Genomic DNA, 16,521 nt, shown 5'->3' with positions numbered 1-16,521 from the left:
CTCACAGCTTCTTTGACTATCTGGGGGAGGAGGAAGCTGGGCGTTGGGGGAACTTTTGGTGAGCAGATCCTCCTTCACATCTCAGTATGTGTCAGTGCTGGGGGTCTCTATCAAGAAACCAGGACAGGGCTGCACATGGCAGACGACTTCTGCAGAGATCACAGTCACTACAGAAGTGTAAGTAGTCTCAATAAACAACCCAATATTCCTGCCCAACCTCCAGTCAACAGGGGGGAAACTGAGGCCCAGGATTATTCAGTATACCAAGCCCCAAACCTCTGAGGGGCTGATGGGTGCCAATGTCAACACTTAGCAGATCCTGCTGGGATCCATCTCTGCCACCACCTGTTGGAACTTCCCAATCATGGACATAGGAATCCAGAGGGGTTTCAGATTTGGTGGCTAAGGTAGTAAGTGTGGGACTCCAGGGACCAAGCTCTGGTTGCCACATGCAGCCAGGTTTCTCCCTGGGTCTAAATGAAGATGAAAAGGATGGGTTTGTGGTGCAACCCCATGTCTATATCTAGGACACCTGAATCTGCAGAAAGGTTCCTTTCCTGGGCCCTCAGCACCCCCATATCTGCATGCCACAGCTCAAGTCCTGTCCTGTCCTGCTGCTTGACTCTGGGCAAGTCACACCCTTCTGAGACGCTGCTACTGTCACTGCCGTTGTTGCTGCCAAGACTACTGTCACAGATACTGCCACTGCCACTGCTACTACTACTTTTGTTACTGCTGCTGCTGCTATTGAGACTGCCATTAATACTACTGCTTCTGGGGCCGGAGAGATAGCATGGAGGTAAGGCGTTTGCCTTGCGTGCAGAAGGACAGTGGTTCGAACCCCGGCATCCCATATGGTCCCCCGAGCCTGCCTGAGGTGATTTCTGAGCGTAGAGCCAGGAGTGGCCCCTGAGCGCTGCCGGGTATGACCCAAAAACCAAAATAAAGGGCCGGGCGGTGGCGCTAAAGGTAAGGTGCCTGCCTTGCCTGCGCTAACCTTGGACGGACCGCGGTTCGATCCCCCGGTGTCCCATATGGTCCCCCAAGCCAGGAGCAACTTCTGAGCACATAGCCAGGAGTAACCCCTGAGCGTTACTGGGTGTGGCCCAAAAACACAAAAAAAAAAAAAAAAAAAAAAAAAACCAAAATAAAAATAAAAATAAAAATGCTACTGCTTCTACTGCTATTATAATGACCAATGCATTGGTACTGCTGTTACTGCTCTCATTTCTACTATTGTTATTTCCCCTCTTAAGTTTCTGCTATTACTCCTGCTACTTCAGTGTTGCATATGAAAATATTTCCATAAGATTATTCTTTGCCTGTTGTCCCGCCTTGACCTCCCAGGTGGGGGCACTGTTGAGAGCCGAATAAATAGTTTGGGAGCGAGATGTTCAGGGTCTTTTGTCAGAGTTGGCTGGCTGGCTCGAGGTGTGTTTTGGAGCTAGCAGCAGGCTGACAAAGGACTCTCTTCACCCAACCTTTTACCCCTTAACCCTCCTGTCTGTGTGGATTATTTGCTGCGGATAAATATTACCAAGATCTCCCCCAAAAAGGGGACAAGGGGATGGGAATCAATTTCTCATTCTGGGAGCTCTTTGCAGATACACAAACAATCAACAAAGGAGTAAACGGGACCCAACAAATGGGGCAACACTTCAGGGCAGTCAACTTCATGTTACTACTTAACCACTACTGTTAACTACATAAGCAGAAGACAGAGGAATGATGGAGGAATAACAAATGGTGTCATTTCAGGGCTTAGAAGAAAGAATACATGTGGGGGCCCTGGAAAGGATGAACCTCTGTGATGTGGCTCCTGCATGGGGCCTGGCAGGCCCACCAGGCCATAATCTGAGCCCTGGTCTGTTCTGTACAGACTAAATATTTGGGCTTTTCCCCCAGCCTGGCGGGACCAGGACCCATCTCTGGTGTGACTGCTCTGGCCTCATGGACTGTAGCACATGGCGGGGGAGGGGAGGTTTCTGAGCTGGGGACTAGCAGTTGGTGGTAGAGATGGATCCCAGCAGGATATGCTAAGTGTTGACATTGGCATCCATCAGCCCCTCAGAGGTTTGGGGCTTGGTATAATGAATAATCCTGGGCCTCAGTTTCCCCCTGTTGACTGGGGTTTGGGCAGGAATAGTGGGTTGATTATTGAGACCACTTTCACTTCTGTAGTGACTGTGATCTCTGCAGAAGTCATCTGCCATGTGCAGCCCTGTCCCTGGTGTCTTGATAGAGACCCCCAGCACTGACATATACTGAGATGTGTAGGAGGATCTGCTCACCAAAAGTTCCCCCAACGCCCAGCTTCCTCCTCCCCCAGATAGTCAAAGAAACTGTGAGTTGGCAGCTGGAGCACCGACCTGAGACAGGATAGAGGTAGCCCCAGCACCCCATGAGGGGTATCCAGGGACCTGAACTGGTGGGACCAGCACTGAAGTGAGTCTTGTCTGAAGAGCCCTTATAGAATCCTTCAGAGCATCCTCCAGGGGCATTACAAGGCTCCCCATTGCAACCCTAAGCCCATAACTCACCCATTGTCTGAGTACCATAGTGGGGGTTCAGTAGTAAGCAACTGTTTCCATTTTACAGATGAAGAGCCTGAAGTATCCAGCCTCAGGAATGGGGAGGTGGGGAGAGAGAATTAGGTGCTATGGCTGAGCCAAGCTTGGTCTAGCTCAGTGTTTTGTCTTGTAGTTACAGGGCTTGGTGTGGCCAGCAAGAAGCATCCCCAGACAGCAGTGTGGGAGATACTCAGGGCCACAGCCAGCTCAGCCAGGTGGAGGCTCTGGCCTCAGGCTGCATCCCACCTCCATGCGGCTTCTTGTACCCCCATTGCCACATCCCAGAGACACTTTTCCTCCTACCTCCAGCTCTCCCTGGGTCCAGGTCTTTCTTTAGAAAACTCTGGGGGTGTCCCACATAGTCACAGAGGGGATGAACCCTGCATGCAAAGTGAGGCAGATGGTACAAGCCCATGCCTGAAGGAGCCTCTTCCATCTGCTCTTTTCAGCAGGACTGAGGAGCCCAGAGGGCTGGGTACGCTATGAGTGCCTGCCTACCTCATGGAAGAAGGGCAACAGCTTCCAACGGCACCCACCTAGAGCTAGGGCAGAGTCTCAGCCTCAGACCTGGAGGTGGCCTGGCCTTGAGAGTGGCCTCACCCCAGCCCCCAGGCAGCCTTCCCTGCTGGGTCTTCTTTCCAGTCCCAGAAACAAACATTAGCCCCTAATATTTTAGGGTTTGTGCCTGGACAGGAGAGTGTCATCGCAGCATCCTGTGCTCCTCCCCACCTCTGAGTCGGGTTGCTATGATTCCAGATTTTAGGTGCATAGTGGGCATTCCCCAGGAGCCCAGGACTGTCGCAGTGCTGGTGGGGTGAGTTGTGACTTGGCTTATATGGAGCGGAGGCAGCCGCATGACTCTAACCAGCCACATCCTCACCAGCAAGGCCTCCAGAGTTGGAGTGTTCTGCAGAGACAGAGATGGTGCGTGTCTGTAGGGGTGACTCATAAGTGGAACTTGAAGAGTGAGTGGGAGCCGGTGCTCTTGGCTTTAAAAGGATCTACTGATTGAATTGTTGCAACTATAGTGCAGAGTAAGAGAATGAAGGGGGTCACACTCCATGCTTGGAGAATGCCGAGGATTGAACCCATGGCTTCACATGTACCTAGACCTGTGCTCTATCATTGAGCTACCTCCCTGTGCCCCAGAAATGAACTTAACGTTTTGAGGTTGGGCTGTACCTGGGCTTACTCCTGAATGTGTCCAGGAACCACCCTGGTAGAGCTCAGGGGACCCTATGAGGTGCAGGGGATTGAACCAGGTCGGACTTGCATCATAAAAGAACCTCATCTACCGTGCTATTATTGCAACTCCAGAAATGGACGTCAGTCCCAGCCTGGGTTTGGGCCTGGGCAGGGAATTCCTAGACTGTGCCAGGACCTCAGGACCCCTCAGTGGGGACAAGAGAGGAGTGTCCAAGGCCAGCAGGAGGAAGAAGAGGCCAGAGGTTGTAGATGAAGCTGCTTTTGGGGGAGGGATCAGAAAGCTGCCGAACTCTCCTAATCCCTGAGCATCCAGGGAGGTGCTTAGAGTGGCTTGTCCCCAAGGTTTCCATCTTCCTCCATCCAGGGGGAAGAAAGATGTGAACAGAAGTGGGGGGTGGGGGGCCGGAGAGATAGCATGGAGGTAAGGCGTTTGCCTTTCATGCAGGAGGTCATCGGTTCGAATCCCGGCGCCCCATATGGTCCCCTGTGCCTGCCAGGAGCAATTTCTGAGCCTGGAGCCAGGAATAACCCCTGAGCACTGCCAGGTGTGACCCAAAAACCAAAAAAAAAAAAAAAAAAAGAAGTGGGGGGTGGCTTCAAGAGGCTGAGGGGGAGGAGGCGCAAGGACCAGGAGCTGGTTCCCAGACAGAGAGGCAGCTGCAGGTAGAGGAATCTGAGTGTCCTCCCGTCCAGATACTCTCACACTGAGCCCCAAACTCCCAGGACTATGCCCCACTCCCTGCACCTCCAGATGGCCCTCCACCCTCTCCAGGACACATGCTTCTGTGGACGCAGATGAGGGGAGAATGAAAGAAACGTGCAGTTCTCCCTGCCAAGAGTTGGCGGGAAGCGCAGCATCTGGGGGGCGCTCACCCAGCCCACCCTCCCCATCCCCAGTGGAGTCCAGCGGATGAGGCAACAAGGACCAAGGGGCCAATAAGGAGAATGTCTTCAGCAGCCTCAGGCCTGGGCAGCTGAGCGGATATTGATTTGTTCTACAGGAGCAAAGGGGCCCGTAAAAGAAGGCTGTTAACTGGGCAGAAACCAGCCGTCTCTGCGGGTGGCGGCAGTCTGGCGAGCAAGCAGCCTTGGACACCCCTGCAACAAGCACCCTGGAGCAGTACAGGTGGCTCTCACATAGCAGTCAATAGGACTCCAGCAGCCTAGTGATTCTGTGGCCCACAGATCTCTAAGCTCCAGCCACAGCCTCTGCTTGGTATCTGGGTGCAGACCCTGACCACCACCACCCCCAATCCCTGTGCAGAGCCCTCCTCCCCTTTTCTTCCTCTTGAAATCCACTCAGCTTCCAGACACAGTGCAAGCAGCACCATTTCCAGGAAGCCCTCCAGAAGGGTCACTCTTGACCACTGACTTTATCTCTGCCTTATCTCTGCCTTTTGTCCACTCTGCTAAACTGACTAGAAGTGACGGGCCCAGGGAACAGGCACCATCTCACCCTCACACAGTGGGGAGCCTGCATGTCTGGGCTCCAGACCACTAGAGGTCCATGGCTTGGGAGGGCTGGCGGAATTATGTCAACAGATCTGCTGTCCACTCGGGAGGAGGCAACCAAGTCTTCCAGGGTCAGTGAGTTATAAATCAGTACACTCCCACCCCACCAACCTCTTGGATGGCTCAGCTCATTACCTGCTCAGTGGACAGTCCCCAAAGCCTGCTCCCATGCTCCTGGATGCTCACCTGTGGTAGGAGCACAAGGTTGAAGGCTCATGGCTGGGGTCTGGGTTTCTTCCAGGAGCTGTTTCCTCTTTTCACACAGGAAACAACTGGCTATGAGGGCAGAGGAGACAGAGGCGACTACAAGGATCATCGGGGGAGGGGGGGCACAGTTGCAGTTCCTGCTTCTGCCCCCATGTCCTACACCATGGGCTTAAGGGTCTGGGGTCCTGACTAGGGTCTGGGCAGTGCAGCCACAGCTGAGCAACAACAGAGCCTGTCTGTGTGGGCCCCACAACCCCGGTTGTTTCTCTGGCCTGACCTGGCCTCCCCAGAGGGTCTTATCTGCCCCTTCTCTCCTTTCCCACCAAACTAATCTCACCGTCTTCCCCAGAGTTCCTGTTTCCTCCACGCCGCCTTCTTGTCTCCCTCCCCAGACACTGGCTCCCACAGGCCTCCCACACTTGGCTCCTTACATCCTTGCCTGCTTCCCATCGCCCCTGGCTCCTGGGGCCCCTCAGAGCCTGTCTGGGACTAGTGGCTTCCAGGAGAGATGCCCACCAGTTCTGACGTTGCCATTCAGTCCCTGGGTCTTGGGCATTCTTTGGGTCAGCTATTGCGTTTTGGGCTCAGTGGCTGTGAATTGTCTAAGTGCCCAAGGTGCCAAGATTCTAGAGCCATAGAGCTCTGGGTGAGATGTGAGACCCTTAGTGGTGTCTCAGAGATTCTGGCACTGACCCCACAGGAAGGCAAACTGGGGTGCAACTGCTGAGAAGGGAGGGACTGTCAGGGGATTCCCCATCCCTTACCTGGCCAGAGGCTGGAAGTGCATATTCACCTTGCACTTAAGGCCTCACCTCCTCTCTCTCTCTCTCTCTTTCTCTCTCTCTCTCTCTCCCCCCCCCCAAGGCCTGCCTCTCACCTGTCAGACATGAGAACATACTCAAGTGCACTATGAAGCTGGGCAGGTGCCATACAGGGTCTCGTCAGCTCGGTTTTTCTGACACTGGCCCAGCTCTATTTGACTCACTTGCTGGCCCTGCCTGGCTGAGAGCCAAAGCTCTGACGAGAGAGGCAGCACAGGGGTTAGGGTGCAGCCCTGGCAGAGAGACCAAGCAGCACTGCATTCTGGTTGACCTGGTCTTGGAGGACCCCCAAACCCTCTGTGCACTGCTTGGAAGCCACATAAACCGGAAAACAAAAAGATACCAGGGCACTCATAAAGGCTGCCTTGCTGAGGCCAGGACTCTAGATTCTGGGTTTCCAGGTATGTGGGGCTGGTCTGGGAGGAGCCCTGGGAGGAGGCCTAGCTAAGTATGGGGCAAAGGTCCTTTTTGAGGCCCAGGCCTTCTTGTGAAGGGAGTATTCATATAGGCCCCAAAGGAGCACAGACAATGACAGCTTCTGAGAACTACTTTCAAGGGCCCTGGGCTGGGAGGGACGGAGCCAGAGCCCAAGGAAAGTTTTGTGAATCAGTTCTGCAGGGCGAGAGGAAGGGGGCAACCCAGAAGAAGGAAGGAGAAGAGAGGGTGTTGGGTAGTTGCAAATGTGATGGGATGTCCAGGAAAAGATCAGGAACTGTGGATTTTGTGCCCACCAGGAAACCAAGAAAGCTGTAGATAAGAAGTCCTGAACTCACCCTGAGTGAGTCCCTCAGAGTCTGAGGCCCCTGCAGAGGAGCTGGCAGGAGCGGCCAGGAGCATCTGCCAGGCTCAGCCTCATTAGCCATATGCCCACAGGACAGGCCTGTCCCTGTCCACCTTCCAGTACTGACAAGTGGGCAGAGGGGACACAGGATGCTTCTCTCAAGATTCCATCCAGCCTGTGGCATGACCTTATCTGCACTGCTGGCTCTCTTCATAGGTCTCCGAGGTGTCTGGGCTCCACTCACCTGTCCTTATGGCCAGCCTCAAGTAGAGGAGGTGATGGGAGGGTGGGGCACTAAATGTCCCTCCCCTACCCAAAGCACTGCTGGGTGTTCCCCTGGGGTCCCCTAGGACCAGAGGACTTCTGGGGAGACCAGCTTCCACTAAAGCCATGGGGTGATTCATAGCTTATACATGGGGGCATCAGCTATAGTCCCAATGGAGCCTGTTGTCTCACTTGTGGGGGCTTCTGCAGATCTTAGAAGAGAGCTTGGTGCTCCCAAGCATCTTCCAGGCTTTGGTCCTTGGCTCTCCTGTGCCACCCTTAATGAGTGACATGGCCCAGGTGTGTCTCAACCCACCTCATCTCAGAACTAGTGACTAAGTATCTGCTACCTGTGCTCCACAGAACCCAGATGCCTCCTTCCTTTCCAAGCATCCACCCATGCCTGGGCCTCAAATCCTCAACCCCTAAGACAGGCCTTGTTTACTATCCATACCATAGGAAATTCCCTCATTCCCCACTGTCCACCTCTAACCATAATCTCCAATACCCTCTTTGATAAGTGGGGAAACAGGCTTGTAAAGCTTTCCCCAGAGTCACACAGACAGCTCTGGCTCTGGGTTTGTGTGGCCATCTCAGCTTGGGCTGGATTGGGGGGGGGAAGGGTAGTTCTCAAAGCAGCTTGGTGGGTCCAATGACAGCCAGGTCCTGAGTCCCTGAGGAACAGGAAGCAGCAGCTGGGTTTGTTTCAAGAGTCTGTCCATGCCCTTGACCAAGAGCTGAGACCAGATCAGGCCTGGGAGTTTGTGCATGGGGGGGGGGGGGGGGGCAGGGAAGGGGACATCAATGACAGCTGCCTGGTCTGGAAACTAGAGCCCCCACACTGCCCTCCAACCCGCAGATCTCCATGTTCACTTGAGAAGGCCTGAAACTGCAGGGCAGCTGAGGTTCCCAGCATTTATTCATACAGCTGTTTAAAAAGTGTGTTTAAAATAGAGATCATCATATATATATTTATATATATAAAATATATAAAGAGGAATTGAGGCAAGCCACCCCAAAGGAATAAGCATTGTTTTATAAATATTTCTGTATAGCTCCCACATCCCAGAGAAAGAAAAAAAAAAAAGAAACAAAACAAAACAAAACAAAACAAAAAAAACATTTACAACCCGAGCTAGTGGTTCCATGTGGTGGGCCCGGTGGCTCCGATCTGGGCAGATTTGGGTCACATGGGTTCCTTGGGCAGAACATTCAGAGGGCAACAACTCTGATGTCTGGGGAGAAGGCACGAGTGCCCAGAGAGAGGGGTCAAGTTCTCCCTGGGGTTGCCAGCTCTAGGCCCCTGGCTCCTCTGACCAGCCTGGAAGGCAGTGTGGGCCACATCAGCTCAGCTGCCAGGTTATTTTTAATCGTGTTGGCGGCTCCTTTGATGTCCAGCCCTCCTGGCAGGGCGGCCGGGCCTTCTGTTCTGGTGGCTTCTAGGCGAGGCCAGGTCCATGCCACTCCCTTGCTGGCATTTAGCAGTCGCAAGCAAAGCTCCTGTGTCTCCAGGCTCCTTGGCTGTCCTCTGAGAGTTCCTGAGCCCAAGTCCCATCGCCTCACTTGCACACGTAACGCTCCACGGTGCGCTCACAGCGTCGGCAGGTCACGTAGCAGCACCAGTGGTACCTGCAGTGGCACCGCTCCACCACTTGATCTGTGTAGGGGTTGTAGCCACGGCCGCAGCACATGAGGTCACAGCTGTCGCTGCCATGGGAAGTCTTGTTGCACTGCCTGAGGGGGGAAAGGAGGTCAGAGAACAGGAAGTCCCGTCCCACCCAGCTACTCAGCATCCCTGGAACTTGGGGAGATTTCAAAGAATGTTCTCCTCATGTCCAGGCTCTGCCTGTGTGTTCTAATGGGTGTTTATGGAAATCAGGCTAAGTCCTATTACTTCTCCATACCAAGGAGTTTCACCTTCCAGCCCATCTTCCCCTTACACTTCCCCACTACATACGATGGGATGGCTCTGGCCCCACTCCCATCAATCTTGAATTTTATCACAACAAAAGTAAAGCTTGCATTTTCTTTTCTTTGGTGGGAGAAGATACGGAAAGAGGATCTTCTAAGCTGGGCTCCCAGTACTGCTCTATAGGATTCTCAGAAAACTGACCTGAGGACGTTATGGCACCCCAGCAGTGTTGGGGGCCTTCAGGGTAGCATCCCCAGTAATCAGGAGCCGGCTGCATGCAAGGAAGCATCTTAAACCCTATATTTCTCCAGCCCGGCCCTTAGTTTTGTTTTGTTTGGGGGGGAGGATCCCACACCTAGCAGTGCTTAGGGGTTATTCTTTTTTTTTTTTTTTTTTGGTTTTTGGGCCACACCCAGTAACGCTCAGGGGTTACTCCTGGCTATGTGCTCAGAAGTTGCTCCTGGCTTGGGGGACCATATGGGACACCGGGGGATCGAACCGAGGTCCATCCAAGGCTAGCGCAGGCAAGGCAGGCACCTTACCTTTAGCGCTACTGCCCGGCCCCAGGGGGGTTATTCTTAACTCTGATGATATTCTCAGGGATCACTCCTGGCACCACTCCACCATGCTCAGGGCATCATTGGTGATGCCAGGAGTTGAACTCTGGTTAGATGGGTGCCAGGCAAGCAACCTAGCCACTGCCCTACCTCTCTGTCCCCTAATATCCCACGTTGACTTCCAGAGTGTCAGAAGTTGAATAGCCAGGCACAAGTGCAGGAAGATCTGTCTTCTGCTTGTCCCACAGGCCAAGCATCTCCCTCCAGTTTTAACAGAGACTATGAGGCTGAGCAGCTTCAGACCATTTTACAGATATACATAGCTCCATGAAGTCTTGTGCTTTTAGCGAGGAGAATGAGGTTGGGCAGAAAGTCAGGGTTCAAGCCAGGGACTGCCAGGGAGTGCATTGCATTTCTCCTGGGTCAACCTTGCAGAGCAAGGGGACAAAGTTCTCTGCAGAATGTAATTCTTCTCCCAGCACATTTAATACATGGAAAACAGCTCTGCAGGTGGACAGTGATAGACAGGGGAGCTCTAAAATATTATAAAGAGGCAACCCTAGAAAGGATCAGATCTGACCATTAGCTTTTCAGATGGAAACGGAGACACAGATCAGGCAGGGAACTTGCCCAAGGTACCACAGGCTGACATTCACTGGCCATGTGACATCACTCATACTGGCTGTGTTGTATTGACCTACTCATTCCATCAGTCTTCTCAGTCTGACCCTGAGGGTCTCAGGACATCTTCCCAGGAAAGGGAAGCAAGGAGTGGAAAATTTCCTCTTTATTTCAGGGTCCCTGAAATGCAATGTCTGTTACACTTGGTCTTAGCCTCAGAGCCAACAAGGACTCTGCTGTTGCCTGGGGGTGTTTTAAGGAGAGAGAAGGACCTGGAGAAAGGAGTCGAGCCCAGAGAAGATCAGTGAGAAGCTGGGTTCCTGGGTTCAAGGGTCACAGACCCAGAGAAGGATGCTCAAAGGAGCAAGGGCCTCTGGAGGAAATTTGGGATCTGAAATTCTGATTGTTAAGACTTGATCCCAGGTTGAAAAAGAGTTTAGGACAGCTTCCCTAGCCAAGAGACAGCCTCTAAAGAGAGACCTATACTGAGTTTTCCCCAATGAACAAGACGTTATTCAATCCCATCCCCTAACCTTTAGCACTATTTCTGGGACAGGGCCCCTCTGGGCTTCCCTTGACTCCTGGATTTCTTCTGTCACAATCTTAACATGGGTGTACACTCCACCTGCTGTGCCTATAAAGATGTGTGTCATGAATGTGTTCTGAAAGTGTCTATGAGCTACTGAAATACTGGGTCTCTTGGTTATAGCAGAAAATGCTGACTAATTCAGAAGCCGGCAAAGGGCCACCCCAGAGACATGGCTGAGAGATGAGCCCAGGGGCAGGGACATTCTGAGAATGCAAGGAAGAGAGCTGGCACTGTGAGGCAGAGTGAAGTGCAATTGAGAAAGGAAAGGCCTGTCAGGGGCAAAGATGGGGGCAGAAGCTGCTCTTCATTTGTGTCCTTGCTGTGGACCAAACACTGCAGAGGGTAGGGGTCCATATCTGTGTGGTGTGGGGAGACCTGAGCCAGGGAGGCTGAAGGGCTTGCTTGCACTCACTCTGCCAAGAGAGACAACTCTCCGGCAGGCACCACCTTCCCCATTACACACAGACCCCATGGCGCAGGGAGACCCTACTTTGCTCTGGGATCCCCGTGGGCAGTCTCTAATCTCCTGCCCATCCCTGCTGCCTCAGTCTCCATGGTTCCTGGCCTGAGCTGCTGCCATCTTGACTTTGCCTGACCCCCTCAATCTGGCCTCCAGATGGAAGCCAGGGCCTCCCCGCAGAGCTGCTGCCCTGCACTGTGTGGAGGGAAACCCCCCAAACCCCCCTTCTCCTGGAGACAGAAAACGTAGGCTGCGGAGGAAGCCAGTGCTGGCTGGGCCCCAACTATGTGCCAGACACGTTCGCAGACACCCTCTTTCTGCTTCAATATTCTTTTCACTCCACAGAACAAGAGTATTGTGGGATGCTATTAAGGCTCCTTAATAAGAGAGTTCCCCACCAACACCTCTGGGAAACCTGGTGCAGACAGATCCACTGCCCATTCCACGAGCCTTTCGTATGTTCCCGGGCCTTGTGAACCACCAAAAAGTTCCAAGTGGACCGAGACTGTGCTACTGCTTCTCTCTTGGCTCAGGATGGTCTCTTCCCAGGCACACAGTGGGTCTACAGCCCTACCCTTCTGGGCACACAGTAGGTCTGCAGCCTCTACTGACTCCCCACCAGGGCATGAGCCTGCAATGGCAGTAATGGGGAAGGCTAAGGAGACACTAGCCCTGACTCTGAGGGTGGGGAGAAAGGCGCAGGAGAAGAGGGTGCAGAAGTGAGTTATATGTATCCTGAAGACACTCTCTCAGCATGCTGGACTAGCCTGCTGCAGGCTCTGGCAGATTTCCTGCCTGACCCTCGTGCTGCCAGGGCCCCTGTCACTCCCTCTCCCCTCCCTGTGCCTCAGTTCCTCATCTGTCCAATGAGCAGGTGTGTGACAGTTAACTACTGATTCCTCAGATGAACATTTCCTGGGGACCCCTGGAATCTTTCCATTTTATGCCCCCACAAGGTATATCTCCCACCTTTCTATCCAGTCCCAAGGGACCCTCCTAGGCTAGATGCCCTTCCAGAAACCCCAGGGCCAAGGCACTGCAGCCCCCATTCCCAGGATCACCCTTCTGGGTGCATTCCTTCAAGGGGGAGTGCACTCACCTGTCCTGTGTCCCATGGGATCCCACCTTCTCATTCTTCATGCAGAAGTCCGGCGAACTCTGCAAATACACCAGCTCAGAGTCCTTCACAGGCCGGATATCCAAATCCTTGGGCACCAGGTGCTTGCGAGTGCCCATGGGCCGGTGTACCACCTTGGTGGCCGATAGGTATCGAGTCTTGAGGTCAGCAGCCACGTCTCGGAGCTCCTGTAGCCCCTTCCAGCAAGTGCGAATAGAACAGGAGCCTGACACCCCATGGCACTTGCACTTCACCTCCAAGGATGCACGCAGAGCCTGTGGATGGGGGCACATTGGGCTGCGGCCAGAGTCCCCTTCCCACCCCCAGGGTCTTCTCAGGGAGCCCAGGTCCCAAGTCTATAGTGAGGGGATCTGCAGCTCTGATCTGGGAAGCTCTTGCAAGACCTTGGCACCTTTTCCAGCCTGGGGGGGCAGTTGAGTGACAGGAAAAGTCACTGGCAGTGCTAATGGCTATGTGTGCCATCTCACAGAATGTCACTGTGAACCTAGTGCTCTGCTGCCTGCCATGGCTGATGGGCATAGAAGGACATTATTCTTTCTGCTTTCAAACAGGCTCAGAGAGTCAGAAGAGTCTGTCAAGGAGGTACAGCGGGGAGCCCTGGAGTGGGACTGTAAGCCATGTCTGAGGCAAATGTGAAAGCCCTGTCTGTCACTGCTCATGGTTTTTTCTCTCCTCTACAACTATAACTAGGAGAGGTGGAGGAGCCTGGAGGCCAGGCTGGGAGGACCAGAAAGCGAGTGCCCAGATCCTTGCATGCTGCTGAAATATTCAAGGAGGCACCGCAGGGTTCTGTAAACTGCAAAAGTGGAGTCAGGACAGCCACAGATCATCCCCCTGATGAGTGACCACAGCAGCTCTGGTTGCTCCCTGAGCCTATTTCCCAGAGTGAAGGTGCAGGGGATGAGGCCCATGCCTGGCTCTGCACTCACCATCTCTACCTAGCATACAGATCCCAAACTCTGCCCACCCAACCTCCTGCCTACTCTCTCCCAACTGCTCTCTGCAAACAATGGGGTTTGGGGTCATCTATGCCCACCTTTGCATCATAAAGATGAGAAAAGCAAGGCACATTGCCAGGGTCTTGCCCCCAATTCCAATTCCTTGGTGGGTTTGCAAGGGAGTCAGTGTAGGTCCTGAGCTGCTTTCCCATCTGAAGAGTGGGAATGAGGCAGAAAGGCAAGTCTGGCCACAGCACTGGACTTGGCTAAGTGGACAGAGAGCTCAGCCTGAACATGGCCTAGCCACAGTGCCATGGCTCCAAAGCACAAGGAGATGAGGCAGGAGGGAACAGCCAGGGTGGAGTTTTCTGTCCGCCTGAATGGGGCATGCAGGAAGCCTCTCAGTTCCTTGCCATAGGCCTGTGAGTGCATTGGGGGACTCATTGCATGTTCCCAGATGGGCAAGAGTCCTGGGTTCCTGGAACCCATAGTTTGACTCAGTTGTAGTTGCTCCAACTGTCCAGAAACAGCCTAGAGACCCTAGAATGCTCTATTCTTGGGCTCTATGTGGTCATGTGTCTTTAGTCAAGCTACCTGCTCTCCTCTCACATTGCCTGGCATATCTATGAGCCAGGCCCATGACATGGAGGGAGACCTGGGAGGACCCCTTGGGAACCAGGAATGGGAAGTGGGAATAGTGACCCCACAGGTGGTTTTGTGGCCTCAGGAGAGAAAACCAATCCCATCCCTAGCCTAGAATCCAGCACGTGGAGCATGGTACAGAATTGAGAGGGTTCCCACAGGCCAGTTTCTAAAGTAGATCCATCATGTTTGCATGTACTCACCCGACCTTCTGTGGGCTGGGTGAGGAATGAGGGAGACTATGATGGTATGAGGGTGGGACTATATTTGGATTGGGGTGGGTTTACAGCCAGGGAGGGAGCCCCATTAGATTCAAGGAGAAAGTGCCTTAAGACAAGGCTCTGGGGGCCCCCAGTCCTCTTCATGCCTCCTCCCACATGCAGCGCTGGTCCAAGGGAACAGACTGATTTCGCTGTTTTGCTACATGGATGTAACATCCATGTAGACAGAGGACAGAGTTCTGCACCAGCCAGGCACTCCGAGTGCTGAGTTTCAGCTCAGGGTACCTTCTGCTCCGTTGTCTCCAAGCCCAGTCCCAGGACCCCAGAAAAGGAGGCCCCCAGCTGGAGGAGGCAGAGCTGGGGTGTGGTGGGGAGCATGCCAGCATGGGCGGTTGGGGCCCGTCCCCCTCCCAGACTCCCCTACTTTGGGGGGTGGCGCAGCACAACCTCTGGGGTGGGGGTGGGTGGTTACCTGTCTCCCCACTTCACTGTTGTGTAGACGCATCAGTTTATTGGCTTGGGATCCTGTTTTTTTCACCTTCATAGGAGCATCGGAAAACTTGGCCCCCATGAGGAGCCCGTAGCTGAGGTTGTCCGCACATCCTCCCCAGCGGTTCCCGGGCCCGGGAGGCTCACCTGGCACAGGGCCGCAGGAGCAGCCGGGCAGGTCGCCGGAGGTGCAGGCCCGGGCGATGGCATGGCTGATGGTGGCGGCCGACAGCGCATACACGAAGGCCGACTCCCGGGTCCCTGGGGAGCCACAGGGACTGGGGTCAGCGGCTGGGGAGGACCCAGAGGCAATACCCAACTCAACCTGCAGGGGGCAGGGCCTACTGCAAACAGGGTGGAGCTAGGGGAGGATAGCACTGGGCCCCACTAACTGGCCATTTTTCTTCTTCCAAACACAGCAACAGTGTTCTGTCTCTGTCTCTCTCTGTGTCTCTGTCTCTCTCCCTCACACACACCCCACATACAATCACACAGAGCCTTGCCGTCCACAGCACACCCTCCCTCTTACCCATAAGGGATTGTGTGTTACAGAAACCAAGACCCATCCCTCAAGGGTTTCCTGTGCACAACTTTATTCCCCAAAAATCCATTCCAGTGCAAGGGAACAAACGTGCGCTCCTACAGGGTCAGTGCGAGCGACTAACCCAATGGCTGGTGTCTTCAGGAAGATAAGAGTTTGGGGGCAAATGCTGGAGGAGACAGTGGGCACCAAGTGACGACATCTGGGAAGAGCAGGTGGCTCCTTCTCCCTCCATGCCTTCAGCAGAGCCCAGCCCTGCCCACACCTGGTTTTGTTCTTTCAGGAGCCAGAAGCAAATTTGTGTTCTCTGAAGTTTGAGGTGCTTGATCACAGCTGCTCATAGGAGCCACATTGGGTGTTCGAGTTCCAGCCTGTTCTTTTTCTTTTTTTTCTTCTTCTTCTTTTTGGTGCTTGAGGGCTGTTCTCAGCTCAGTGCTCAAAGGACTTTTAGATCAGGGATCAAACCTAGGAGCTCCTGCATTGAAAGCATGTGCTTCAGCCCATTCAGCTCCTGGCCCTGTGGTTCTTTTACCAGCCAAGTTAACTCCTCTCTCTGAACATCTGTTTCCAGAAGAGCAGCACCTTTGCAGTAATACCTACCTGGGCTGGTTTTGGAGCTCAAATAATTGGAAAAGATCCCAAGTTTTGCAAAGGGATGTACAAAGATGAGCTGTGACCCACAGGGGAAAGAGGAGCTTCAGGAGGACATTTCTGACCCCACAAATGCCTCTTTATATGCATTATATGTCAAGATCTCAGACCTAATACAGAGGCCACTCCTGCAGGAAGTCTCCAAGGATGTCCTTTGGTTCCTGAATCACGGTGCTGTGCCCCTCATAGCACATATCTCCCACGGATATATCTGGAGCTCCATGACACCCTCTTTACCTGCTCCCCTCCCAGGAGTCCCTCTGGTATCATTCACTCCTCCACTCACACATCTGGGTGCTCTTACTTTTGAGTCTGGTCTCTGTCACTAGGCAATTCATGCACAGAGAGCATCTGTGTTCATTGAGGACCTTCCCCGCCCTCCCTCCAGGTCTCCATCCCTC

The 16,521-nt window shown here is 53.6% G+C and overlaps 1 protein-coding gene across 1 annotated transcript in view; it reads right to left on the bottom strand.

Annotated features, from left to right (window-relative positions):
• Positions 1 to 8,552: 8,552 nt before the first annotated feature.
• The window catches only part of WNT11 (Wnt family member 11), a 16,137-nt gene continuing 8,168 nt past the window's right edge, over positions 8,553 to 16,521 (bottom strand). The window contains exons 3-5 of the mRNA XM_049780319.1: positions 14,912 to 15,189; positions 12,600 to 12,892; positions 8,553 to 9,095 (exon numbers count right to left, since the gene is read on the bottom strand). Of these exons, the coding sequence (XP_049636276.1) occupies positions 8,921 to 9,095; positions 12,600 to 12,892; positions 14,912 to 15,189 (746 nt within the window). The 3' untranslated portion in view covers positions 8,553 to 8,920. The remainder of the gene's footprint in view (positions 9,096 to 12,599; positions 12,893 to 14,911; positions 15,190 to 16,521) is intronic.

This window comes from Suncus etruscus, chromosome 9 (assembly GCF_024139225.1).
Source record: "Suncus etruscus isolate mSunEtr1 chromosome 9, mSunEtr1.pri.cur, whole genome shotgun sequence".
Classification (NCBI taxonomy): Eukaryota; Metazoa; Chordata; class Mammalia; order Eulipotyphla; family Soricidae; genus Suncus; species Suncus etruscus.
The sequence above is the reverse complement of the archived record's forward strand: the minus strand, read 5'-3'. Positions and strand labels throughout refer to the sequence as shown.